Here is a 26,782-nt window from a genome sequence, read left to right on the forward strand (position 1 = left end):
GTCTATCGATGATCAGTTAAATGCTGTTCGTGCCTATTTCAAAATACCTAGATTGCTAGCTATATATCCAGTAGTACATATTAGCTAGCAATCTATTAGGCTTTTTGATAGATATATACAATATACATCCTAGTATCCAACCAAAGTATCGTCATAAAAATCATATTTCGGCCAAAACTACTGCCAAACCGAATTTCGGATCGGCAAAAAAATCCGGTTAAGGGAAAAAAATTAAGAAAATATATTTATTTACGTCACACCAGATCACTATACGTTATAAAATAAAGTCCCCCGCCGCGTCTGTCTGTATGTTCGCGATAAACTCAAAAACTGATAAACGGGTTTCCATTCGGTTTTCAGCTATCACATAGAGTGATACTTGAGGAAAATTTGTGACAGCACTTAAAAAAATTGTCATTGAGTTATGCCCCTACAGCTTAAGTGAATATTATAATATAAACCGTTAGTTAATAAGTAGGTATGTAAGTAAATATGTAGCTACACCCACTGGGTAAAATTGTATTGATTCTCACTGTATTGCCTAACATTAACATGTACACATACAATTTATGGCTTATGAATAAAAAAAAATAAAAGATTTATTTCATCATCATCTCAGCCATAAAGACGTCCACTGCTGAAAATAGGCCTCCCCCTTGGACCTCCATTCGTACTGGTTGGAAGCGACCCGCATCCAGCGTCATGCGGCGGCCTTAACAAGGTCGATTCGAAGATTTATTTAGGTGTATAATTTGTTAAGGTTTCGTGTAATCCGTGCGAAGCCGGCGCGGGTCGCTAGTCTTGAATACCTATTACTAGTCTATGTTGGAACTGTACTCTACATGCGTCTATCAGCCTATCGATTGACAATCGAGTTCTAGTTTAAAGTCGGTATGTGCGTCACATTATGGTTTCCTCGTTGGTAGTTAGGGTTACGAGTTCAAAACATTTATATACCTACTAATTAATTGAGTTGGAACTTGGGTAAGAAAGTAATGCGTCAATATTTTTATTTATAATTTTTTTAAACCATACAAAATGGTTGACAAACGCCAATATTCTGTTTAGTTAAATGCTTAATAAACACTTTTATTTGTGTTATGCTGGCGCAAACGAGACGCGAATGATAAATGGCTTCCTGGACGCGTAACGACAATGTGTCGTAAATAAAATAACGCTAAATAAGTAATCCAGTTGAGTCGCAAGCCCTGCCTTGTCTGGTATTAGACTAATCTTATAAATACTGGGTTACTATTGTCGAGTATGTAGATCTATATAAAGATGAACTAAAACATTGTTGAGCTACTTGTAATTAGTGTGACTTACGGATACAACTAAGTCGAAACTACCTTTCCTATGGCTGCTGCTCGACGCAACGTCGACGCACCTGCGTAACTACGCCACTTTCCATAGCGCTGACTAGTCGCCGACGCTTGAAAGACGCTAATGTGGGATGGCTCTTAATGCACAACTTGATTTTAGAAAGCACGTTCAGTAACTTAAGTATGTTCAATAGTTCGGTCGCACGCCGCTCCACTACGCAGTGGGGCGCCGCGCTGGTGCCGCCGCGGCGCTGCTGGAGCGCGCGGGCGCAGCACGGGGCGCGCGAGATGCGGCGGGCCGCACACCAGCGTTTTACCGCGCGCAGCGCACTTCGCTAGAGCTACCTGAGAAGACTGCCGTACCCATGCAGGATAAACCAGGTTAGAGACTTGTACAAATGTAGAAACAATCTGTCTGTCTAGTATGTAATGTCTTAGCATGTATGTCATCGTGCGGGACAGCGCGAGATGCGCGGAATGCGGCGGGCCAGGCGCCAGTATTTTATCGCAAGCAAACGACGCACTTCTCTTCTTCTTTTCAGTCTGGGCGAAATAGTGGCCAGCCTCCTGGTCAACAGAAGCCTCTATTAGGCGCGCCGACAAGTCTTTGTACAGTCGACGTGCACTAGGCCCCCATGGCCGCAAAGTTTCGACACCAAACGCCGCAAATATGTGACTGCTTCCCAGAGCGGTATAGGTATTCGGCTTATACTGTTCACACAACACAAAGCACACACAAAAATGCTCCTAGCAAAAATCACCCTAGTGAATCATAAATAAGGTAACATGTTTTTAGCGGTCTACCCTAGACGCCAGCGGAAGCGTTAAGCGGATTTGCTTAGTTAGAGCATTTATTTCGTGGCCTAGCTCTTTGAACGCCACGCCTATCGTATCGTGTTATCCGGCGCACCGTGTTGAATCTTGTCGGAATGCACGAGGGTTGATAGTAGGCATCTCGCCGTCTTTGACGTCCAAACGGCATCATGTGACGCCTTGGCCATAAATCGCACGCTCCAATCGTGCACGCTTGACGCCGCGTTCCGTGGCCCTCGGGGTGCTAACGCGCGGGCGCGGGGGCGAGACCGGCTGCTGCCCGCCGCGGCCGCACTTCGTTCGAGCCCGCGAGACCCACGCCATCGCCATGCCGCCCGGCAAGCCAGGTTAGAAACTTTTTATTAACATATTAATTAAATTTTTCAGTGCCAAAGTAAATGAGAATTTCTAAAGTTGTAAACTGTCTGAAGGCAAGACCTAATCTGTTAGAGAGAGTTTCATATTATAAAATTTTAAAATATTTTCTGATCGGAAATCGAAGTTTGTGTTACACTTTTTCAGAATATTACTATATTTTTAATGTTGTTGTTCAACGTGCCTATAAATTCAAACATTCAAGTGCCGAAGAAAACCGATATAAAATATATATAAATTACTTATTAGAATATCCAAAGTCGGCCTTAACCAACCAACAATTTTAAGTTTAATAGTGGTATAGACAGTATGGCGTAGTAGGAGTACCTACAGTGCTTTTATTTCAAAATATCAATCTAAATGTCTTGGCAGTCATTGTTTTATTTTCTTCCACACGAGAATTTCCTAAATTGTAGACTTTCTACAAGGAATATTTTCAGTAGGTTACGTACTTTTGATAATATTTTTCATTTCCCTAGGTACTAAGTTAAATTACGTACTTATGTGCAAGTTACATACGAATCAGATAAGAGTATGTTGGTATAGTTGCATGCATGTGCAACTTTTCTAAACAACAGCGACCCAATTACAAAACTAATGAGAATAATGTTATGTCAAGGTAGACGTAAATGAATTTACGTGCATTGTCACCGTTGTGCAGTATTTTTTAAAATAATTATTTACTAAAAAATTACCAATACTTTCAGTTAAATTCTAAATAGAAATCTTAGGTAAATACCTAAAAATCCGAATTCAGTCTGTAGTATTATAAATTATAATATGTTTAAAAAACGACAAGCATGCATCTCCTATTATTAAGACTTTAACTAATTAATTAGATGCAAAGAATCGCTTCTTTCGTTTCGTTAAAAAGAACAGCCTATATACGTCCCACTGGGCACAGGCCTCCTCTCATGTGCGAGAGGGCTTGGGCTATAGTCTCGACGCTAGCCCAATGCGGTTTGGGGACGGGACTTCACAAACACCTAAAAAAAATCATTTGAATTATACCTATGCTTGATTAAAGTGATTAATGATTATACTACACTTAAAAATACACAAAAAACTGAGAATGCGGCGTTGAGTTGTCGTGGCATTAGCAATGTTATATTTTTTTAAATAGTAAATTTCATACGAAGACGGAAGTTCACTGAAATCGTTTCCCTTTTTAGCTACTACGAGTATGTCCCTTTGAAGCATAGTACACACGCTCACGGCTTTTAATTGTTGTCTCTAATTTAGTTCAATGCTTCTGCTATGAAGTGTCAACATAATGAAAACCCAAACTAAAAAGCTTAACAGTAAGTCCAATACTTAACAATTAGCACATAGACATGCATATTGAGAGTCAAAGTATTGTACGCCAAATGCTGGCTGATTGTGATGTAACCAAATACTAACCCTACCACCATTTATAACCACTCACATTCAAACAATAAATAATTTGTATTTAGTATAAAGAACTATCGGAGAACTACCGGTACACCGTAGACCTGCTACGAAATTCCATAGAGCTTAAAACCTAATAGAAACGTATTCTATAGCTAACATGTATCCATTAGGTTTTAATGGATCGATATTTTATATTGCCTTTTATACTGACGTGTAGGCGATAGTAGTTTATGATATGACCTATGTGAGTATTTTAGTGTCGCTATTATAATAATTAGTACTTGCGTATGTAAATCGTTTTGTGGCCGGCCAACACTTTCCTAATGTTTTTACTTATTATCCTGTATTAAACTAATATGTGTTGCTATATTTTCATATTTAATAAAGAGCGATGTGTTAATATTTTGCGATGCCGGTACAGTCATAAGCAATAACTACTCTTCGAAGGCCGCAAAAAAATATGACACACTGGCTTATGGCTCTACAAATACGATCGTGTCAGATATTTTTGTGGCCTTCGTTGTGTAACATATTATTGTAGGTGACTGTACATAACGAACATTTTTTTGTAAATTCATTTAAAAAATATTTATTATATTTATATAGACATTAAATTTGTACTGTTAATGTTGATTATATGACTTATATGTATAAGAGCCGATTTTTCAGTCCCCAGTTTGACGGAGAGGATTTATTCCAATGATAACACAATTCTCTTGTGTCATTCTCATAACTTGATTTGTTGGAATACATACTCGTAGTTATAGGACGAGTTAAATGGTACCTAAAAAAATGCCCTAAGTGACACTCAAATCGCCTGACACCTTACCTATTAAAAAAACCGGGCAAGTGCGAGTCGGACTCGCGCACGAAGGGTTCCGTACCATAAAGCAAAAAAAAAACGGAAAAAATGCAAAAAGAAAACGGTCACCCATCCAAGTACTGACCACGCCCGACGTTGCTTAACTTTGGTCAAAAATCGCGTTTGCTGTATGGGAGCCCCACTTAAATCTTTATTTTATTCTGTTTTTAATATTTGTTGTTATAGCGGCAACAGAAATACATCATCTGTGAAAATTTCAACTGTCTAGCTATCACGGTTCGTGAGATACAGCCTGGTGACAGACGGACGGACGGACGGACGGACGGACGGACAGCGAAGTCTTAGTAATAGGGCCCGGTTTTACCCTTTGGGTACGGAACCCTAAAAAGCGGCCAAGTGCGAATCGGACTCGCCCATGAAGGGTTCCGTACCAGCGAGTAACATAATAAAATTGCGGTTTACGATTTATGACGTATTATAAAAAAACTACTTACCAGATCTCGCTGAAACCAATTTTCGGTGGATGTTTGCATGGTAATGTACATCATATATTTTTTTTAGATTTATCATTCTCTTATTTTATAAGTTACAGGGGGGGGGACACATTTTACCACTTTGGAAGTGTCTCTCGCGCAAACTATTAAGTTTAGAAAAAAAATGACATTAGAAACCTCAATATCATTTTTAAAGACCTATCCAAAGACACCCTACACGTATGGGTTTGATGAAAAAAATATTTTTGAGTGTCAGTTCTAAGTATGGGGAACCCCCAAAATTTATTGTTTTTTTTTCTATTTTTGTGTGAAAATCTTAATGCGGTTTACAGAATACATCTACTTACCAAGTTTCAAGAGTATAGTTCTTATAGTTTCGGAAAAAAGTGGCTGTGACATACACGGACAGACAGACGGACAGACAGACGAACAGACATGACGAATCTATAAGGGTTCCGTTTCTTGCCATTTGGCTACGGAACCCTAAAAAGCCTCATTTGTTTGAACGCTACTGTGGAACGTATAAATAAAACATAACACACATACACCACCACCTATTTCGACCATATACTGATAAAGAATAACCGGTAATCGGTTGAAAGGGGGATGTTAACATGTCAAAATGTTTATTAGTGAAACCCCCCGATCGATCACAGCATAACACTATTACCAACTACCAACTCATTAGGAAAATTCATATACCATTTGTTTTGTGGCACACATTGTCAAAAGCTTCCTTATCCACGCTCTATCTAAATAACTCCTAATTTACATATGAAATACTCGTATTAGTTCATGCGACGGAGCGATTAGCCGATTCTGGTGCTGATTCTAATTTGATAATTGGTTATGGTTTTGATCTCGCTTTGATACGGACGATACGAACTTGAAGCGACTACGACTTAGGTCATTTTTTTTATTTTAGAGTTTTTAGTGCTTTTATTATGTTATTAAATAAATGCAGTTTATCTCTATTATAATTTAACTTGAAGAGCGCTCGCGGTGATTGGTGTATGATGATTTATGCGAAATGCTTTGAAAGTTTGAAAGTAGCTCCAGTAACCAGGGCTCGGAACCGGTATTTCTTAAAAACCCCGAATCAGCCCAATATTTTGAATTATTTTATGCTCTTTACATAGGACTGAACCATGTATTTAGGTAACAACTTTGTGTTATTAGATTGTCCCATTAAAATTGAAATAATAAACCAAAGAACGAAAAAGAACGTAATAATACCGGTATTTTTGTATGGAGCAAATACCGGTTTCCGACCCCTGCCAGTAACGGACAAAATGAGGAGTGCTAGGTTGTCGTGGTATGGGCATGTAATGAGGAGGGATGAACGCCATATAGGCAAAAGAATGTTAGGGATGAATGTTGATGGACGGAGAGCGAATGGTAGACCCAAAAAACGATGGATGGATTGTGTGAAAGAGGATATGAGAAAGAAAGGAGTGAGTGCTGAGGACACGAAAGACAGAGGAGAATGGAAGAGAAAAACATGTTGTGCCGACCCCACATAACGTGGGATAAGGGCAGGGGAAAGAAGAAGCTTTGAAAGTCGTGCGTGTTGGCGTGCATTAAGGGTCAGCTTTAAGTCCGCTCTTATTCAATTTGTGCATGAACTATGTCACTAAAAACCTGCAGAAAAGGCCACCCTGGTGCCTTCTATACGCAGGCGACATAGTTCTTGTCGCCGAAGAACCAGCAGAAATCCAAATAGACCTGGAGAACTGGAGGAAAGCGCTAGAGCGGCGAGGACTCAGAGTAAGCCGTAGTAAAACAGAGTACATGAGATGTAACTACGCGGGCCGCAACTCAAACTCAAACTGGGCACCTACCATAGATGGAATCCCGCTCAAGCAAGTTACTGAATTCAGATATCTTGGCTATCCCGAGTAAAGTGGAAGAAAACCGTCTGCGCTGGTACGGACACATAATGTGTCGCGAACCGGACCACATGACGCGAATGGTCATAAATATCAGCGAAGGAAAGAGAGGGCGCGGACGCCTACCTAAAACCTGGATGAAGACCGTTGAAAACGACCTAAAGACGATGGGGCTGAGACCCGAATTAACTCAACGACGCCCAGAATAGCGGAAATGTATCAGGAGAGCCGACCCCAAATAATGGGATGGAGCGAGGATGATGATATTGATGATGCTTTGAAAGTCGTGCGTGTGATGCGCACCAAGACGATCGTCTAGTTCGTATTTAATCAAGATCTAAACCATAACGAGTTGTGATACAACCTTCAAAGCCTTAAGAAAGGAGCGGACTCCCATCTTAAAGGCAGGCAACGCACTTACAACCCCCTCTGGTGTTGCAGATGTCCATAACCGACGGTAATCGCTTACAAGGCAATGCGTCCGGTCGTTTGCTTCATAAAAAAATAATTAGCCAAGCACGAAGTCAAGACTACGGTGTTCAGAGCACCGTACGACACATCCCTAGGTGGTTTTAAGTTTGGATACTAATACTAATTTATCCCATAAGTACATTTTATTGACTAGGAAATAAGAAGGTAATGTCTGGGAGCTCTGGGACCTTGGAGTTTGGACTTTTATTAAAGTCCTCTGGGCTAGTATAGGTAATGTAGAAGTTACAAAGCTTCTACCTTAGATATATTTTTTAGAGATTAAAGATTTTATTTACCACCTTGTCGGGTTGATTGTATATCCATACCAAATTACAGCTTTCTAACACTAACAATCAACCTCATCTTGGAGGTGAAAAGGGGAAAAATCGTAAGTCCCATTTCGGCCAACCGAAATCAAGAACGTTTATATAATATAGGCCTAATACCGTTTATCTAAAACGTTTGGTGAAGGCACATTTCTAGTAGAAACAAATTATTATGAATTTCTCTGTAATTTGTACAAACCATTTCGTAAACTGACATTCCGCTAAACTGTTGTTTTTACATCTTACTAGCATCCATAACTAATTGAAGTATGATATTCTTCCACTTGTCTGAACATTTTCATTATTATTGATTCTTTTTTGTGAGAATGGCTTTTTCTGCCACGGCACTTTGCCAATAAACGTATTGATTATATGCTCTTTGGCCAATTATTGATTCTTTCAAACACCAAAATAGTTGACAATTTAATATACGTCAGAGTTGACAGGCAACTTCGAGCATGAAAAACTAAATCCGTCAAAAATACTGGGTATACATACAACCTCATAATCTTTGATATAGTCGCAATTGTTGTATTTTAAACTTGTAGACTGGGCACGTGGGCAGGCACGACTCAAAAAGGAATAATATTACAATTAAGTCTGTGATTCGGCATTTCTCGGTTTTTGACGTTAGGCTTGTTTCTGACTCAAAATATAATTAACGTAAAGTATTAATCAATTTGCTCATGTTTCATATAAGTCACAGAAATAATTACCTAATAATAAATGTCTAAGTTTTAGTACAAGTAGGGTAACTGCGTCAGGTTGCCGTCCAGTACCTGTTTCCGTCCACTTGGCGGAGTTGCTACAAAGAATTGCGTATAATTTGAATATAAACCTAACTTACCGGACAATTTTGGACTTATTGTACATCAGTTTTTAAAAGCAAAAATATTTTAGTAGAACTGGAATTCATGAGTACCAAATCTTAACTGACATTTTTGTCACTCAAACAAGTTTGATCAAGATCGGCTTACTTTATATTTCGTCAACTTTACCTTTGTTTCCAAAAACTGTGAATTGTGAATTTTAATTTTTTTTTCGTAACAGAACAGTATCTAGTTGCTGCTCTCACCGATCGGTTCAAAAATATACATACTTTATACAATTAATACATAAATGTAATGGTACTTAATGAAAAGGAATAGGTACTGTTTCGACGAATCAGATACTCTCAGTAAAATCTATAGGTAGATGACGCCATAGCTGTTAATAAATATTGAATGACTTTATGATCTCTTACTAACTCTATGTGCTCTAATGTGAAAAAAAAACATAACGACAAAGAAGAACGGAATTCTTAATTTAAATTTGAACTGATAAACTCCAATAATAAATATGATTCTTACTGAGCACACTGCGATAGTCCATTGGTTGGAAAGCCCGTTCGAAATTTAAACTTATTTGCTTTATAATAAGGTTGCATTTTGCAGATCTTTTACTCTCTCATACTTATAGTAGGCTATTCAGAAAAATAAATGAAATATCTCAAGTAAGTAAGTAGAATTAAACTTTGTATCAAAGACATAAGTCATAAATTTCAATGTCAAAGTTTTAAGTAAGGATCTTTCTTACTAAATTACTTCTTAATATGAATGACCAGTGTAAGCATCAGTTAGCTAGCCCTAAGAAACCAAAGATCAGGCTGCAGTTTAAAAACTAATAAAGTTAGAGTTAACCTGATAATTTTCCCGCCGTCTCCATACTCGTTTTAGTTGGATATTGACTGGTCAGCTGCCTGTTAGCTATAGTTTTCCCGAAAAACGCCAGGACAGAGGTGAAAATTTTTGTATGAAAACTTGCAACTTTAAATGCATTTTTTATCGAAACTATTGCATTCTAAAATGAAGTCAAAATCAGTCCATCGACTCAATTTTTTGCAAGCTTTCTAATGGTACCTCACACGATTCTTACAATTGAAAATAAAATTCAGCCTACCCCTCTTAACCCCTAAATTTCCCCCTAAAATCAGAAATAAGCAGTTTCGATTTATTCACAGTGTTAGTGATGGTACTTGCCATAACTATTCCAAATTTCAGGTACCTACATCAAACGGTCTTTGAGAAAAACGCATTTAATCGATTTGCAAGACCGAAGTGATCCCATAAGAGCACCGTGAACAAAGTTTTGTACGGTGCTCTAAAAACAACATCGGCCTCCTTCATTACGTTTCCTACGTCAAACTGTTCTTTCCCCAATCAGCTCGACCATAAATTATTCTATTTTTAGTCCTACGAATACAAAAAGTCCGTTTTAACACGTTACATAATTTTAACCATTAATCTAGAGGCAAGTGTTTGGGAAATTGCGTATATTTTAGTCGCTTAACCTCAAAATCGGGTAAATCCATCTGTCGGATTATGCGATTTTAGTATTAAGGAAAGGTAATAGGGTAGATATTTGCTGAGAGGGCCGAATGGATTTACCCGAATTTGAAATTAAGCGACACATTTCGTGAAGGAATAGTTCATTCGTGTTAGAACGGAGTTTTCGAGCGTTCCGACACGCGAACTTGTTGCGTTTGATACGTCTTAGAAGTTATAGTATGAGGGAACGTAATATTTATTACAGTGCTTGTTTGAGTTGTAGAAAACGGAACACTCCAGACTGTACATAGGTAGACCTTATTACAAACGGCATAAGGTCCACCGATGTACAGTTAATAGTGTGGGTGATGGTACTGCCATTATTTATTTCAGTTTCGATTTTGAGAACTTAATTTTCAAGTAAATTCATGTCATAATTTATCAAAACGATAAATAGTTGAAAAACAATAAAAAGTTACTTAAATTAAGACATTCAATGCCAGCTCGAGCTACGCGCTACGAGCGTAGCCGATAACACGGGAAAAACCGTATGTAGCGAAAAGCGCCTACGAACAGTGAACTCCCCTAGGGAGTTAATGTGTTAAGAGTTTTATAAACACAATATATTTTGAGCTGAATTATACATCATATAACCAGGTTTTTTAAATCTAAATGCGTTTAGTAACCAAGCTGTTTTTTTAATGCCATTTACAACAGCACTGAGAAAATAAACTTAAAAAAAACTGCAATTAAAAACTATTCTGTATTAATTATCATGCCCTGACCACTGTCATTAAGTCTGCTATGTCAAAGCTATGTGAAATACGTAATAAAAACAAACAGAAAATCAGCATACCAGTGAAATAGAATCCTTTTAGTCGGGGTAGGGTAGATATTTAGATAATGTCATCGCATGAGCTTTATAGTGTCCAACGGTCACGCCATGGGCGCGGCTCCGAGACTTTCATTATCTACTGTATACTCGTTATTTATGTCATTACTAGCCTCCACCGAGTCTTTTAAAATGTTTGACCCAATTTTGACCTCCTTTTACGCCTTACGCAGTGGAAGTGGCGCTTAGTGGAGTTAAGAGCCCTTCAACGTGCACACTAGCGCCACTGCTAAATAATCGTGATTATTTAAATTTAACGACAGGTATTTAAAAATGGGGGCCGCTACGGACTGTATTGTGTATTTAAATATCTTTTGAATACATCAAACTAGTTTGTATGTTGCTGGATTCGTCGATCTAGGAACTCAAAACAAAAACGGCCGTTTTTACTTTGGAGGCGTCCGTAGCGGCCTCCATTTTTAAATACCTGTCGCCAAATTTAAATAATCACGATTATTTAGCAGTGGCGCTAGTGTGCACGTTGATGGGCTCTTAAGTACAACATTTCCCTGCCGTTTCTTGCCACCATGCTCTACGCGACAGTATTTCTATCTTCACCACTTAGATGGTTGATAGTCCTCAAATGTGCATTTCTCCAGAATCTTTCTTTCTTATGTGTGGTCAAAAATGAGCAAATCTCAGTTTCGCCGAATAGAGCAGATTTTTTTTTGGCAAAAATAAAAAAAAATAAAAAAAATCGATCAGGATCCTTATTGATCATATCATCACAGACAGGAGGTTAAAACATTAGTATTTTAAGACATTAATTAACTACCCAGTAATTAACCACATAAAGTAATTAACTACCCTGCGTTACGCTGAAAACCCTTTTAATTATAAATAACCACAAAAACGTGACCGTCATCGTCTAATTTAGAACATCCATCAACCCTTTGTAGTTCTCGATGGAATCTTCTGATAACATTAATTAACTCTATTTACGGCCTGGAAGGTTCGATATGCAGACAATTATTGAACGAAACATACGTTCGAACCGGCCTCATTGCTAAATGGCTACCAAGCGTTCGACTCGAACAATGAGATTAATTTTGAAAAATCTTTAAATTGTTATGAAACTAAAATGCTCTCCTTCTTCCTGGCGTTATCCCGGCATTTTGCCACGGCTCATGGAAGCCTGGGGTCCGCTTGACAACTAATCCCATGATTTGACGTAGGCACTAGTTTTTACGAAAGCGACTGCCATCTGACCTTCCAACCCAGAGGGGAAACTGGGTCTTATTGGGATTAGTCCGGTTTCCACACGATGTTTTCCTTCACCGAAAAGCAACTGGTAAATATCATATGATATTTCGCACATAAGTTCCGAAAAACTCATTGGTACGAGCCGGGGTTTGAACCCGCGACCTCCGGATTGAAAGTCGCACGCTCTTACCGCTAAACTACTATAACTAAAACTAAACTTTATAGAACTAAAATGCTACCTGCAGAAAAGAACAACCCAAGAAACGTACGAATTTTTACGTTTTTTGCCCAAGGTTGGCCAGTGTTGGTGCGTACGCATCTACACGTGACCCATTCCATAGTGCGCGCTCTACACCATCGCATGGCCATCTTGTTGGTCCAGCGCTGGGCTATCGTGTAGAGGAGCATGAAATTGAGACTTTCGCTACAGTCGGTCAATTTGATACTCCACCGTCAGCAATTCGACTGTGGCCTTGGCCACAGTTAAAATATTGTGACTCCATGCACCGAAAGCGCAGAAATACTCAAAAATTGCACTGACATACGTTGTACCTAGGTTTCCATAGGTAGATAATTTCGAGTTTACCTAAAATACAGGCTCGCAAGAGTCATACGCTTGTTCAGTGGTAACAATGACAGTCCAGGTGTGTGGCATCGATCGGCATTAAATATTAAACGGTTGTCTGTCTGTGCCTCACTGAATAATACAGGCCGGCCTTGACACTTCACTCGGCTCTTATCGACTGATTGAAGAATTGAAAGTGAGGACACGTCATCGGGATTGCTAGACGTCTAACCTAACTTTTCACCGACTTAAACAGAACAAATGAGGGATTGTCTTTGACACTAATTATGAAATTGGCCCACTTTGGCATTGCAAATGCCTTGCATATTTATCTTGGTCCGACTCTAAGAGTGGCGTGAAGATTTTTTTTTAAACTTTGTCATACACAATGCACTAGATTTTATACTCCTTTGTTTTTCGAGATTGATAAACATATAAAATAAAATAGATATTGTAAGAAATTGATTAATTGCACTAATTATTGTCTATTATATACACAAGCATACTAGATTCTTTAAAGGTTTTCTGTAAGAGATCGCTAATTACCTATGTCTTTATGAAATATAATATGTTTCTTTAGTATATTTATTTTGAGAACGTGCAAAAAGAGGATTTTATTGTGTTGTATTGTTCGCCACCGAATATTTAACGGCTAGAAGTACATATATGTATTTTCCTGCTTATTTACTTACGTAAGTATAAATGTAATTAAAACTAGGGGATCAATTAAATTATTTTGATTGAATTACATGGTCATATTTTTCTTGAGTACCTAAGTAGGTGCCTATGATATCTAATTCAGTTAAGTAATAATTATAGTAATTACCTAAGTAACCTCGGTAACCTTAATTCGACTTCCACAACTTTTTATTCCACCAAAAATCGATTTCTAAATTTAGTCAATTGAATACCACCTCATCAATCCTCTTTCAAACATTATGGACAACAAGCGAGGCCCAACCGTGTTAACGATAGAAGAAAGCCATTTACGTAACTCGAATTGGAAATTCACACGCAATTTCTCCAATAAAATCTTTTTAAATTGCTTCCTATTTAGGGATCAGTACTCAAAAGCTAACGGGGCGCTATTTCACTCTGACCACACTAACTTTGCACACAAACTTGGGAGTATGAATGCAAACATATTCCTATAAGCTTCATACTTGATATGTGACGCAGCACTTGGCATGAAAATTTAGCGTAGTCCTCTCTCTACTAAACCATCTTAGGTCAATTTCTCTGTTTATTACAGGGATGTCTCTAAAGAGTTTTAATAATTAATAGTAACTTAAATTTATACCTACCTACATATAGTTATAGAAACCTACCTATATCATTGTCCGGGTACATAATTATGTTCTAGAGCAATATTTATTGTTTAAATTAATAAAATTAAGTACTAACCTGCATACATCTGCGAAGAGATTCAAAGGTGTATGTGAAGTCCCCATTCCGCATTGATCTAGCGTGGGTAGCCCAAACCCTCTCGTGCTTGAGGTCTTCTAGGTCACTTTTGAAACCCTATTTTTTTACCAAACACATTTTTGTGGTAGTTTTATATGCCTTACCATGATAGGTCATCTACTAAGCACATCTATTAAAAAACTGCTATTTGTCCCCTGGTTCACTCGACAATATAACAGCAAGAAATAGTTAATCCACCCATTTAGGGTCCATTTCTCGAACGGTATTAGTTTAATATTATTAGTGTGTTGCCATGGTAAGTGGTACTTTTATTAGTCTTATACCGTTCCATAAATGGGCCCCTAACCTAACCCAACCTACCTACCAAGGTAATCCTTGTGGCGCGACACGATTCGCCCTTTGCCGTTTCTTTTTCAATAGTTTTACCTTGAACCGTTTCAACCGTTTGATTGCAATTTCCAATGAATCATACACTTTTGTTGTCTGCATGTTGTCTGGTTCCTTTCAATGTGGCTTCGACATTAGGTTGGTGGGTGCTGGATTGTTGTGGTCGTTTGAACTGTTACATGAAAGTTCATGCAAGTCATGGTACTGATTATTTTACACACGTGATGGTACATACATCACGCCACCTACACGAATATAATGTGTACGATGACCCTCGAAAGTATATGGTTCCATTGTAAAAATGAATCATTTGAATTGAAACATCGCTCCTTGAGAAACATAACGTCATTATCCAAAAAATGGGGTTTTTGAGTTAATAACGCCATCTAGCTCGTATGATCGTAACGCACGCAATACGAAGACACCTATCGCCCTAGCTCTATTAGAACCGCCAGAGGGCGCTAATGTCGTTATGGCGAATAGAGGGAATAGGTGCCCGTCTCATAGGAACAATGTCATTAAAGGGAAGTAAATTGTATTTTTTTGCTTAGTGACGGTTTTCTATGAGATTCAATGGTAAGTACGTCAATTTACATAAGAAATAGTGTATCTATACATACTATGTCACTTTAAACTTATAATATGGTATCAAAATCAAAACTCAATTTAAAGCAATATCGTACTTTTGCCTTTAAGGACACTTGTACTTTTGAATTTAATAGAATAGAATAACGTTTTGAAATAAGTAAAGTGACATTATACCTATAATAACGGTTTTGCTTAAAACTTAAAGCCATAATGCTGACTAAAAATAAAAACGTACTGTTCTTTTACTTTAAGTGACATTGTGATTTTAAGAAGCTGACAGAAGTTTTAGCAGGTCGATCGTCATTATCTGTGTAGTGTCAATATGCTAGCTTAGTTTACCATAGCGACAGTTGGCATGCTTAAGTGAAAAATGTCGTTTTAAGCTTAAAGCCACTACAACTGGTACAGAACGCTTATAACGGTGTGGTTAATGAATGTCACTCGTTGTTTAATGTCACTGTGTTGTATTTTTTCTATAAGGTTCATAATAGAGTTGTATTATGGGTACCTACTAGACGACTATTTATAATTAGATAGATATAGCCACATTACGAGCCCTATTGATCTAACTGTGGAACTAGGTTGGTATGTGTAAGATTCCCATATTTATTAATTATAATATAATATTATTTATGTGCTGTGTGATACTTTTTCATTCATCAAAATTAGCAAGTTATTTTTGTGATGTCTGTTATGTTCCAATTTTATTTCTGACAAGGTGACACAAAACACACATTAATTATTATTATCACTAGGTAGGTACTTACCTATTAATTACCCATAAAACTATTGTTCTCTTACAGTAGAAAATGTCTCAATGTGTCTTGAATGACAAAAAAGTTTAAAGCTATTTTAATAAAGTTAATACTACTGTTTTAGTTGAAACTGTTAATAAAGATAATACTTATGATGATGAAGAATTCGTACCTCCTTCAGAAGAGCTAGTTCTAATAACGTAATGTGTCGCTTGTGAGTTTTTTGTTGTTTTTCCGGGTTGGTTTAATTTTGCTACTGGCTGTTTCTAAAGTACCTATTTATAATGTTGTTATTTTGAATTTGAACTTCTGTATGTGTATTTGTGGTATCTCTTCTTGTAAGGTGTCAAAATTACTTCGTAATTCTAAGTTAAACTGATCGTGGTTACAAATAAGAGTGTGTTTCTGTTTAGGTGTTTTGCCTATTTATGAATTAATTGCTTACGGTGGATTTAAGTCTTAAACTTTATTTTTGCTCTCACGGGTCTGTGATCGGAACTAAATTTAAACCTATTGATGTACCTAATACCTACATAAATAAATATCTAATTAAATTTTTGTCAGATGAAAATATTATTATATAAGTAGTCAATTTCGTGTGTGATATTCCGCCAGGCGAAGTCCAGGTCCAGCGACTTTGAAGTTTTTTTGAGAAAGAAGGAATTACTTATCTACGTTCATGTTTCGACCAAAGGCAAATGGACGGACACCCACATGGACGCTTTTCTGTTTCGCCCTATGGTTGACTGGTAGAGAATGCCTATACCGGCATTAAGTCCGCCTGTTGTACTTTTTTTGTATGTGCAATAAAGTTTAAAATAAATAATAAATAAATAAATAGACCTAGAACTACGGTCGTTTCTGCTGCCAAGGCCATATGTGGTCCGACTATGTATGTGTGCTTGATCTGACTTCACCAAGGACAATGGTCCATGTTTCCTGCTTTTCATCAGTAGATTTATTTAGAGGGTCATAATCTCGTAATACTCTTCAATCTTATCATCGCAATGTGTAGATGTTGATGCGTAGGCTTTGATTGCGGTTAAGGTAGGTATATAGCTTTGGGATTTGGGATATGCTTAACGTCAACACAGCCACCTTGTCGGAGTAATTTGATAATCCGACAATGTTGTCCTGCCACTTCTTTTTGACGACAAAGCGTGTGGGTATCTTCCGCCGGGTAGTTTCAAAGTAGCGCCAATAACAGAAAAGCTAACGGAAAAACTTCTGAGGTGGTACGGTCATGTACAGAGACGTCCCGTAGACTACATGGTTAAGGTAGCGCTCGATATTTCAACGACGAAGCGAGGACGTCGAAGACCACCTGCTACCTGGCTGACGACGGTTCAGCGAAACCTGAAAGACCTCAATATAGACGCCGACGTTGCACTCAATCGTGCAGAATGGAGGAAAAGAACAGGGAAGGCCGACCCCAAGTAAATGAGAACAAGGCCTAGCAGGATGATGATGACTTGGGTATCTTTCGCCCGGGGATTCTTAGCACCACTTTTACAGGGTACTTAGCGCAGTAACGAGGAGTCGTACATGTCAAATGAGATTGGGCCATAAGCCCACCATGCTGGTTCAGTGCGGGTTGGTGGATCGCCAGAGGCTTGTTTGGTATTCCACAGGGTGACCACGTGCAGGAGAGGCTGGTCTGGGGTCCGTTACATGACATTCGGGCCCCTTGCATCGCATCCCCCAAATATTATCCTCCCCTTTCTTTATTTACTTTGGTAATTTTTGATCGTAAAAATATAGCCAAACAAAACAAGCTAAGAATACTCTAGTTTTAAAGAAAAACTAGTCATATTTACTAATTTTTTAAGACTGAAAGTCGCTTACTTTAGTAAATATTAATTAACATCCATGTAAAATGATTCTATTTGCGCTTTTTCTTTGAAATAAACGTTAAGTTATATCAAATAACTGGATATAGTGTCACTGTTCCATAAATTGAATCAATATTGCGAAGTCGTCATGTGACATTAAGCAAAACTAAACGGAATAGTGACATTACAATTTTCTTTTAATTGAATTATCTTAGAAATTAAACAAAAAAACACAGTTTACTAACTAACAGTCTGCTAACAAAATATAGCAAAAAACTCTTTCCTTTATCTCTAGTACGGCAGTTTTAGACGTTTGAAGATTTCGAAAATTTTAAAGCTCTGTACCCAAAAAATACGTTTTTCGCTTAATGACACTGTGTTTCTCAAGGAGCGACATTATATACTTATATTATGTCATTCCCAGCATGTAGAGGCCCTCTTGACACTTAAATGAAAGTAAGGGGTACACCGAGCGGATGCTGCCCTTGCCCGTGTCATGGGACGCACGCTGAGGCAGCACCCGCAGGGTGTAAGGACTATTGAAATTTGATGGGATCTAAAATGAACTAGGTTATTGGGGGAAAGCGATGGACTATTGAACTATGGGAGGATGGGCATTGTCATGGACGTCCACGGTAAGGTCAATAAACGCTCAAAAGGTTGGAGTTCCCTCTGCATAACTTGCATCTACCTATACCCTCATTCAGAAAGTGCAAAAACTATTGTGCCGTCGGAAAGTTTCCAAAATTGCGGAAAGTTCCACATGGAAAAATTTCGAAAACTTCTCTGATTAGATAAGGTATATCTATCTTCTCTTTATATGTGGATTTTCCATTTATGTGTGAAATTTCTGAGACCATTTCCAACTTTTAAGAAACTTGATTCTACTCCAAATGGTGGGAAAATGCCGATGACAGGGTCGAGTGGAGAAAACGAGGGGAGGCCTTTGCCCAGCAGTGGGACACAAAAGTAGGCTAGGAAAAAAAAAAACTTGATAAATTGATAAACTTGACAAAAATTGATTAGTCATCGTCTGTTTCAGGACTGGTGATAAAACGGCACAACATCCGAATATGGTGCCACGACTGCGACATGGCGCGCCTGCAGCGCGTCGTGTGGGAGGGACACGGGGCCAGGCTTCTCAGCGAGGTCTCCAACCAACCTGTGGTCAAGAAGTTTCTGGAGGCTGTGCCTTATTTGATGGTGAATAATTAAATAAATAGTAATAAATGTTACAGGAAATTCATACACAAATTGACTAATCCCCACGGTAAGCTAAAGAAGGCTTGTGTTGTGGGTATACTTGGACAACGATATATAATATATAAATACTTAAATACATAGAAAACAACCATGACTCAGGAAAAAAATATCTGTATCATCATACAAGTAAATGCCCTTACCGGGATTCGAACCCGGGACCATCGGCTCCATAGGCAGGGTACCCACTAGTCCAGACCGGCGTTTACTATATTACCTTTCCGATGGTGCATCTCTATGATGACAACATGGTTTGCAGTTTCACGTTGCGATGTGTCACGGAACCAGACTTATCAGCACGGTCTCTAATTAGCTAGTAGTCAAGAAGTTCCTGAAAGGTGTAACTTATTTGATGGTTGATACCTGCTGCTACAGTGAAAGATTCACATCTGGAATGCTTACCTTTCGTCTTGCTTACTTGATGTAACCAACACGTACATATAGGAGTACATAACTCCTTAATGCACATCTAAAGGGGCTCACAGGTTACCAGTTCCAGCCTGTCAGTTAAACGCAAAAGCTGACAGTTCCGAACAACTGACAGGCTGATGCCGCCCGGCGAACTGGTAATCTGTGGGCACCTTAAGATATCTAACTTGTTATTCATATTATTTTAACATTTTCCAGAATACAATACGAGACATCCACGAGGCAGTGATCCAGAACGACCTGGAAGGTCTGATAAAGCACTCTGGAGAGCCGGTGACGTCTCAAATCCTATCCAGTCGCGACGCTAATAATATGACTGTTATGCATAAGGTGAGGACAAAGAGATATCTCCATGAACATCCAAAGATACGTACGGCTGGACAAAGGATCTTCACAAATACCCGTCGTATATACACTTTACGGGATTGTCTAAATCTGATTATACTCAAAAGAACGATTAGGTACTCAATTTACTCCAAAAATCTGAATGGTATACTGGATAATGCAGCAATTGATAGGCATTGATCTAGTAGAGAAAGCTGAAGTTAGATCGACGGGTGACGATCGTGACAATAATTTTAGTCGTTGTGGTTATTTGATTCTCCAGAGAACTCCAACGGACAGTCCAATTTAAATTCATGCTATTCAATGTATATCTCACAGAACTAGAACTCATGATTCTCATGAAAGTAAAAACCTCCGTCTGTCTTAAGCATTGGATCGTATCTATACTGGATAACATACAAACTGTTTTTAAATAAATGAGTCTTTAACATTGAAATCATCAAACTCTGTACTTAACAGATGTAGTGTATACATAGTTATTTTTCATCGTATTTTCATGGTAACGTACGAACCAAGTACGAACGTGTACGTCTTGCTATTTCAGTCAGTCTCGGTACAAAAAGTACTGAGGTTGACTGAAGTAGACAAACACGAACGTTTCCGAGAAATACGACGGAATACAACTATGCACTACATCTGTACCTCTCCAAACCATTTTTTATCTAGGGCCTTATTCACTTTCAAACTTTGAACCCTCAAAACCATGAATCTCTTCCAGGCTGCCGGCTTAGGCCACGGCGGTATACTGAAGTACATCGCCTTCCGCTACCCTCAAGGCATCAACGACGTCGATAACGACGGCCGCACACCTTTACACTACGCAGCTATTGTACGTGATGAACAGCATATGTACAATACGCTAGTGGGATTGGGGGCTGATGAGTCGGTTGTGGACAACGTGAGTTGCATGCTTCACACATACAGTAGACGTGACACACACATTTATATTCAGCGCACTACTGGACAGTACAAAAGACTTACTCTCCGACAATACCGACATAGTAAAAACATCCATAACTCACCAACTTAGTATTGGGTTGGGGTACAAGAAATACTTATGGATTTATAATAACATTTCTAGACTATTCTACACCGGCAATTAACTCATAGTTCATTATACTTGTCAGTATGACCTGTGCCGCACTGAATAACAAACCGGGTTCCATTTCGCTGCAGTGTTATCGAGATACGACTGATGGCAATTTCAATTATTGCTATTCCAAATAGATTATTCAAGAACCGTGTAGAATGATATATCTCTACTCGCGTGTGTTTTTTATCGATAAGCACAGACAACAATGTAATATACCTACATATAAAAGTTGACAGATTTCGTATATATTTTGTGTATAATTAATAGAATTAAGTAATATAATCTCTACAGTTTAATCGAGTCTTAATATGACTCACTACAGTTTAATCGATTTTACTGGTATCAATTATAACAAAAACTTAATAATTAAAAAATATGAAACAATTCACTTCAATATAAATATTGTGTATTTATAGAAAAACAAGACACCTGGTTACTATATAAATAGACCTCAGGAAATCGACAAAAATATTCTAAAAACACTTCCTGATGCACCTCGAACCCCGTCCAGCACCTACCCGTCGTCTTGGGATTGGAAGATACTGGACACAGAAGTCATAGCTGAACTGAATAAAAAGTCGAGGAGGAAAATGAAAGCATCCAGTGAAAATATTTCTTCGAAAAATAATACAACCACCATCTCTGAAACAATAGAGAATAAGGCAGGGGGCATGAAAAATAGTAGCACGCATGAATTCATAAAAGACTTACCTGATCTAGATGATAATGTCAAGCCTAATCACAATAATGGCGATACGAATGATAGCAAATTAGAGGTGAGGACTGCATGCCAAGCTTACACTGTTGTTGTCATGGTTTATTTGCATAGCTTGTTGATAAGCATCTGCATGAAATTTTATTTTTGCATTTTAGGATTCACAAATAGCTGAAGAAACAGACGATGTAACTGAAAACTATACTGAAGATGAGGAAAAAGAAAAACCAGAGGAAGAGAAAGCTGAAGAAGCACCAGTTGAAGAAAACGCCAACGACGTTGAAGACGATCATAATAATGAAGAGCACAAAAATGAAAACGGGAAATATCATGAAAATGATGAACATGAAACTAAAAATGGTGAAAATGAAACTAACCACAAACAAGAAGAAAATGATGAAAAACACCAGGAAGATGAAAAGAACGAACCTGAAACACAGAATGCCGAGAATACTGATGACAAAACTGAAGCTATTGAGCAAGTACCCGATGCAGTTGAAAGCCGTGAAGAAGTTAAAGATACAGAAAAAGCTGAGATTGATGAGATTACGCACAATGCATCTAAAGACCATGAATCACATGATGCCTCTGAAAACCATGAACCACATGACCATGAACATTCAGAGCAAAATGAAGTCGATGAAACAAAACCTGCAAATCAAGAAGAAAAGACAGAGATTAAAGATGAGGAACACGATTTTGCTGTTGAAAACCACGAAGAACATAATGGTGAGTCACAAGTTGATAAACACGGTGAGATGACACACAAAAACAATGACATTCATGAAAACACGAAAGATACTGGTAATAAATCAGAAGAAGAAGTTATTGAATCTCCAAAAGAAGGTAATAACAAGTATGACCACAACGAGGATGACGATGATGTACAAGTACAAGGAGACGCTGTTTCCGAATACAGCGAAACAAATCTCAGAAGTACTGCGGAACTATCCGACACGAATAGTGCCAAGAGAGGTAAAAGTGCCATCTCTTCTGGTACCATACACGAAACAATAAAAACATAATCATCACAACACCTATTTAATCATTTGTAAAAGGGTCCCTGACAAGCTCAATATTTTTAATTATTTTGCTGATTAAGGAAACCTGACTGACGGAAGAAGTACGCAAGACAGTCTTATTGAAGGAATAGTAAACGGAGAAGCCGAATTGGACTCCCAAGATGCAAGTATTACACAAAGAGATGGATCAGTACACGGGGACGGGCTCGCTGTTGTAAGTATAAGTCATACCGTACCACCACGTAAGACATTCGAAACAGATAAAGGTAACGAGTCCGTAAATTAATTAGTTGATTGTGGTGTTGTTTAGAATAGAAGCATCATTGTAGCACTGTGTATTTCCACAGGCACACGTAACACCACTGTCATAAATTGATTTGCCAGCTTTTTAGTTAGATACTATATGTTTGATAGTACTTCTTAGTACGCGAATGCCTTTCACTTTATTATTTACTATCTCACTTTGTATAAACTGTCGTTAATTGTGTAATATTTAACAGGACAATGAAATTGACCCGGAAGTGACGGAACTTATAAATAATGCTAACATGGAAATGTTGGCAGCATTGGTTTTAAATGGAGAAGGATCAAGACTAGTTGGTAGACGTTCAGGAAATTCTGAATTGCAAGCGTTTCTAGATAATGTTTCAACTTACATGGTAAAATTGTTCAATTCAACCTGATAGTAATCTATATTTAATTTTGCAACAGCGCTCTTAGCATTTACTTTCTGATTTTAGCAAAAAATAAATAAGGTTCACCTGGCAGCCAGGGAAGGTAATATTAGAGAGCTTCAAGCAGCGTTAGATCGACGGAAATTTGCCATAGCACGAGATTCTATCTCACCCAATGGTGCCACGCCTTTGCATGTAGCTACAGTTTTTGGAAAAACAAATATTATTAAATATTTAGGTGGAAGGTAAGTAGTTATAAAACCAATGTCATCAAACAATAACACTAAAAAAGAATATTGAAAGTGCAAATGTTGTAATCGTAAAGAATATCAAATTATTTTGTCTATATTACAGATTTCCTGAAACGCTCTCAGCGGTTGATTTTGAAGGCAGAACGGCATTACATTATGCAGCTGTATTGCCAGACAACGGTCATTATTATAATTTACTGCAACAGCTAGGGGCCAATGCAAAGGACCTAGATGATGTAAGATTAGTTTATTAAACAGTAAAATAATTAAGTTGGGAACAAACGGAAAATTAACTCATGTTTTTTACACAGAACGGTCGTTCGGCAGAAGAGTATTACAAAACTCCGAGTTTATTGCCGTTTAGTCAGTTAATTGCAGACTTTGGCATAGATGAGGAAACAGCCAAAGAGATGCTATCGGACAAAGGTAAGGAAGAGGATTTTGTTTCGTAGAAATTTTATTTTATACGCTTGCTAACTTTTAATAAATATATGCACAAAATCTTTTTAAAAATCAGTGCCAGAGGACCAAGTTTCTTCAAGGAGAGTATTGGATGTACCAGAAGCATTGGAAACACTTGAGCGGTGCTATCGTTTGCTGGCGTCTGCTCGTCCCACGCGTACTCCCCTCTCGGCTTCATCTAACAGTGCTACACCACCATTGGTTTTAGGCAGATTCCTCAAGAGACCGGTGTTTGATGCACTCAAGTATAGAGTAACAAAATTAGATCACGATTTATTCGATGTGATTTGGCCTGCCGTGAAAAAATTGCCAGACAATCGAAACGTCGTCCAAACAGTGGAAGAAGATTTTCCGGGAGGTGTGACTGCCCCCGACTATTATGTTTACGAAGTTTTTCATGAATTTTTGACCCCATTAGTTAAAGATTTGCACAACATCAATGTGCACTCTGATCTGCCGTTGCATCCTCCTTCTGATTTTGTGACGCATCAAAGACCACAGACAAAATCATCTTCTTCTTCATCGGAGCCCCTCGTAGAATTGAATATAGATCCTAATGACGAGTTTGTTCTATCAGGTACAATAGAATGTACAAGAAACCTACTAGGGTTCGAGTTACCCATTAATTTGAAAATCGGCAAATTGGAAACAATAGAACGTATTATAACCACAATTTTAATGAGAGAAGAGTTTGCTAAAATTACCGCACAATCTAATCCAGAGTCTGACCAAAAGGGAGGAACATACTACACATTGAATGAGGTGTTGGAAAAGCCATCCGAAATATCTGCCACTTTAGCGTCCTCTGGACTTCTTATCGCCCTTTGTGACAGAGAAGAAATCGATGACTATACCCGTTTGCACGGTAAACACTGGCCTTATGGTCGGGGAGTTTACGTCAGTGATGATAAAACTATAGCCATCTGGATAAACGTACATGATCACATCCGCGTAATAACGTCTTCACCCGCAGAATCACCAGGAGAGGTGGGCCTTCCGTTCAGCAAACTGTTCACTATCATGACATACCTTCATGAGAAAATGGATTTCGTATTTGATTATAAACTCGGGCATTTATCCAGCAGACCAACATTTTTGGGATCAGGCATCCGTTTCAGTCTAATAGTAAATTTCCCTGGACTAACAAAAGATCCTGATAATATGAAGCATTTGTGTGCCATGAGAGGTCTGCAGTATAGAGAGACTTTGAGCACCGATATAGCCAGAATCAGCAATTATCAGTGTCTCAGTGTTACTGAATCGAACTGTTTCAACGATTTCACGACGGCAGCTTCGAATTTACTGCACTTAGAGAAAGATTTGTCGATGCAAAACTCAGCGCACATCGCTACAATGCTGTACAATGTTTTCCGTCGGAAAAGGAGCAGTTTAACTGGTGCGGATACGTCGGATTACGAGAAACCATAAAGAATTCAATTAATAAGTTTGTAGATTAGAAGCCACTTTAGACTTTTTTTTAAATAATGATTATAATCGAATGTTGGAAAGATGTAGGTGCAGTCGTCGGAATGGGAGCATCGTTAGTAGCCATGACTGCTGTTAATGTTTTAGGTCAGTACAGTAATTCTAAGTCACCCTCACATGTGAGTTGTGTTCGTGTGACTACATCCGAGTGTTGTTCATTGACGCTTTGACACCGAGCAGTTCATGTGTTGCACTCACCACTAGCAATGCCAGTCTTTCCAACATTAGATCAACTGGGTCATAAAAGGCTATGGCTTTGTTTTTGGACACACGATCTAATTTAAACTTGATAAGCCATGACATAAAAAAGTATATGCATTTGCATAAAACGACACGGCTTGTGAGAAATCACGCGAGATGCCAGTGTCCATTAACGAAGTCTTAGACTTTTATTGCTTATTTCCTGTTTTCAAGAGTTAAGTGTCGTGTGGAAACTCTAAATAATCAACTCATCAAAAACTTACTTCTAAGTAAACTCTATTTGTGGATATATTAATTAAAATATCACAATTTAGGCTCGACCTCCTTAACTTTTGGCAACAGGGAGGGAGTTTTTATAGTTTATCTACTAAGTAGGTGTTTATGATCCATCTTAATTTTGTGTTTGTGTCCGCACTGATGGTGTTCATACTCAAAATAGGTAAAGGTGAAGGCGATACGTTACTAAACATTATGTCAAAAGTTTATAAATATTAAGTGGCAACGTATGATGAACGATGTCGAACCTTAATTAATAAAACTGGAATGAGTCATTTATTGCGTCATACTAGTACTAAATAGTATTGATCCACTGTCAAAATAATATTTAATTGACTACCACGTATAAAAGGTCACAGTTTAGTAGAACTGTATGGTATATGTATCATCAACGATCGATAACTTCGTCATATCAATTATTAGCTTCAAGCGCTAATAGAGGGGTTTCTATTTACCGACGATTTTTCTACCGGCACAAATTGCCTCCTCTACGCCTACAAAAGTACCGTTTGTGTGTATTCACACACTGTATCGCACACAGACGCACCGAAGGCCGACTACTGAATTATAAATCACTTTCAGGTACGGACCACGTCGCAAACGGCCATATGGACATTCCCATCTTTCGGACCGACGAGGGCAGATACCTCGCCAAGTGTAAGCTCTCAGATTATAGTAGTTTAAATAGAATTAAAATGGAAGAAGTTGACA

General features: G+C 38.2%; 1 protein-coding gene across 5 annotated transcripts in view; it reads left to right on the forward strand.

The window, feature by feature from the left end:
• The first annotated feature begins 1,522 nt into the window (after positions 1–1,522).
• The window catches only part of LOC134670379 (uncharacterized), a 31,400-nt gene continuing 6,140 nt past the window's right edge, over positions 1,523–26,782 (forward strand). For 2 of the 5 annotated variants that reach the window (XM_063528203.1, XM_063528204.1), the window contains exons 1-12: positions 2,449–2,482; positions 18,901–19,061; positions 19,746–19,877; positions 20,611–20,790; positions 21,402–21,761; positions 21,859–22,675; positions 22,803–22,936; positions 23,223–23,381; positions 23,463–23,641; positions 23,751–23,883; positions 23,959–24,073; positions 26,654–26,728. In XM_063528203.1, coding sequence (XP_063384273.1) covers positions 2,464–2,482; positions 18,901–19,061; positions 19,746–19,877; positions 20,611–20,790; positions 21,402–21,761; positions 21,859–22,675; positions 22,803–22,936; positions 23,223–23,381; positions 23,463–23,641; positions 23,751–23,883; positions 23,959–24,073; positions 26,654–26,728 — 2,464 coding nt within the window. In that variant the 5' untranslated portion in view covers positions 2,449–2,463. Of the gene's footprint in view, positions 1,704–2,448; positions 2,483–18,900; positions 19,062–19,745; positions 19,878–20,610; positions 20,791–21,401; positions 21,762–21,858; positions 22,676–22,802; positions 22,937–23,222; positions 23,382–23,462; positions 23,642–23,750; positions 23,884–23,958; positions 24,074–24,164; positions 25,682–26,653; positions 26,729–26,782 lie in introns of those variants that run through there. The other 3 variants (XR_010099050.1, XR_010099049.1, XR_010099051.1) reach the window with 3 other exon arrangements.

This window comes from Cydia fagiglandana, chromosome 13 (assembly GCF_963556715.1).
Source record: "Cydia fagiglandana chromosome 13, ilCydFagi1.1, whole genome shotgun sequence".
Classification (NCBI taxonomy): Eukaryota; Metazoa; Arthropoda; class Insecta; order Lepidoptera; family Tortricidae; genus Cydia; species Cydia fagiglandana.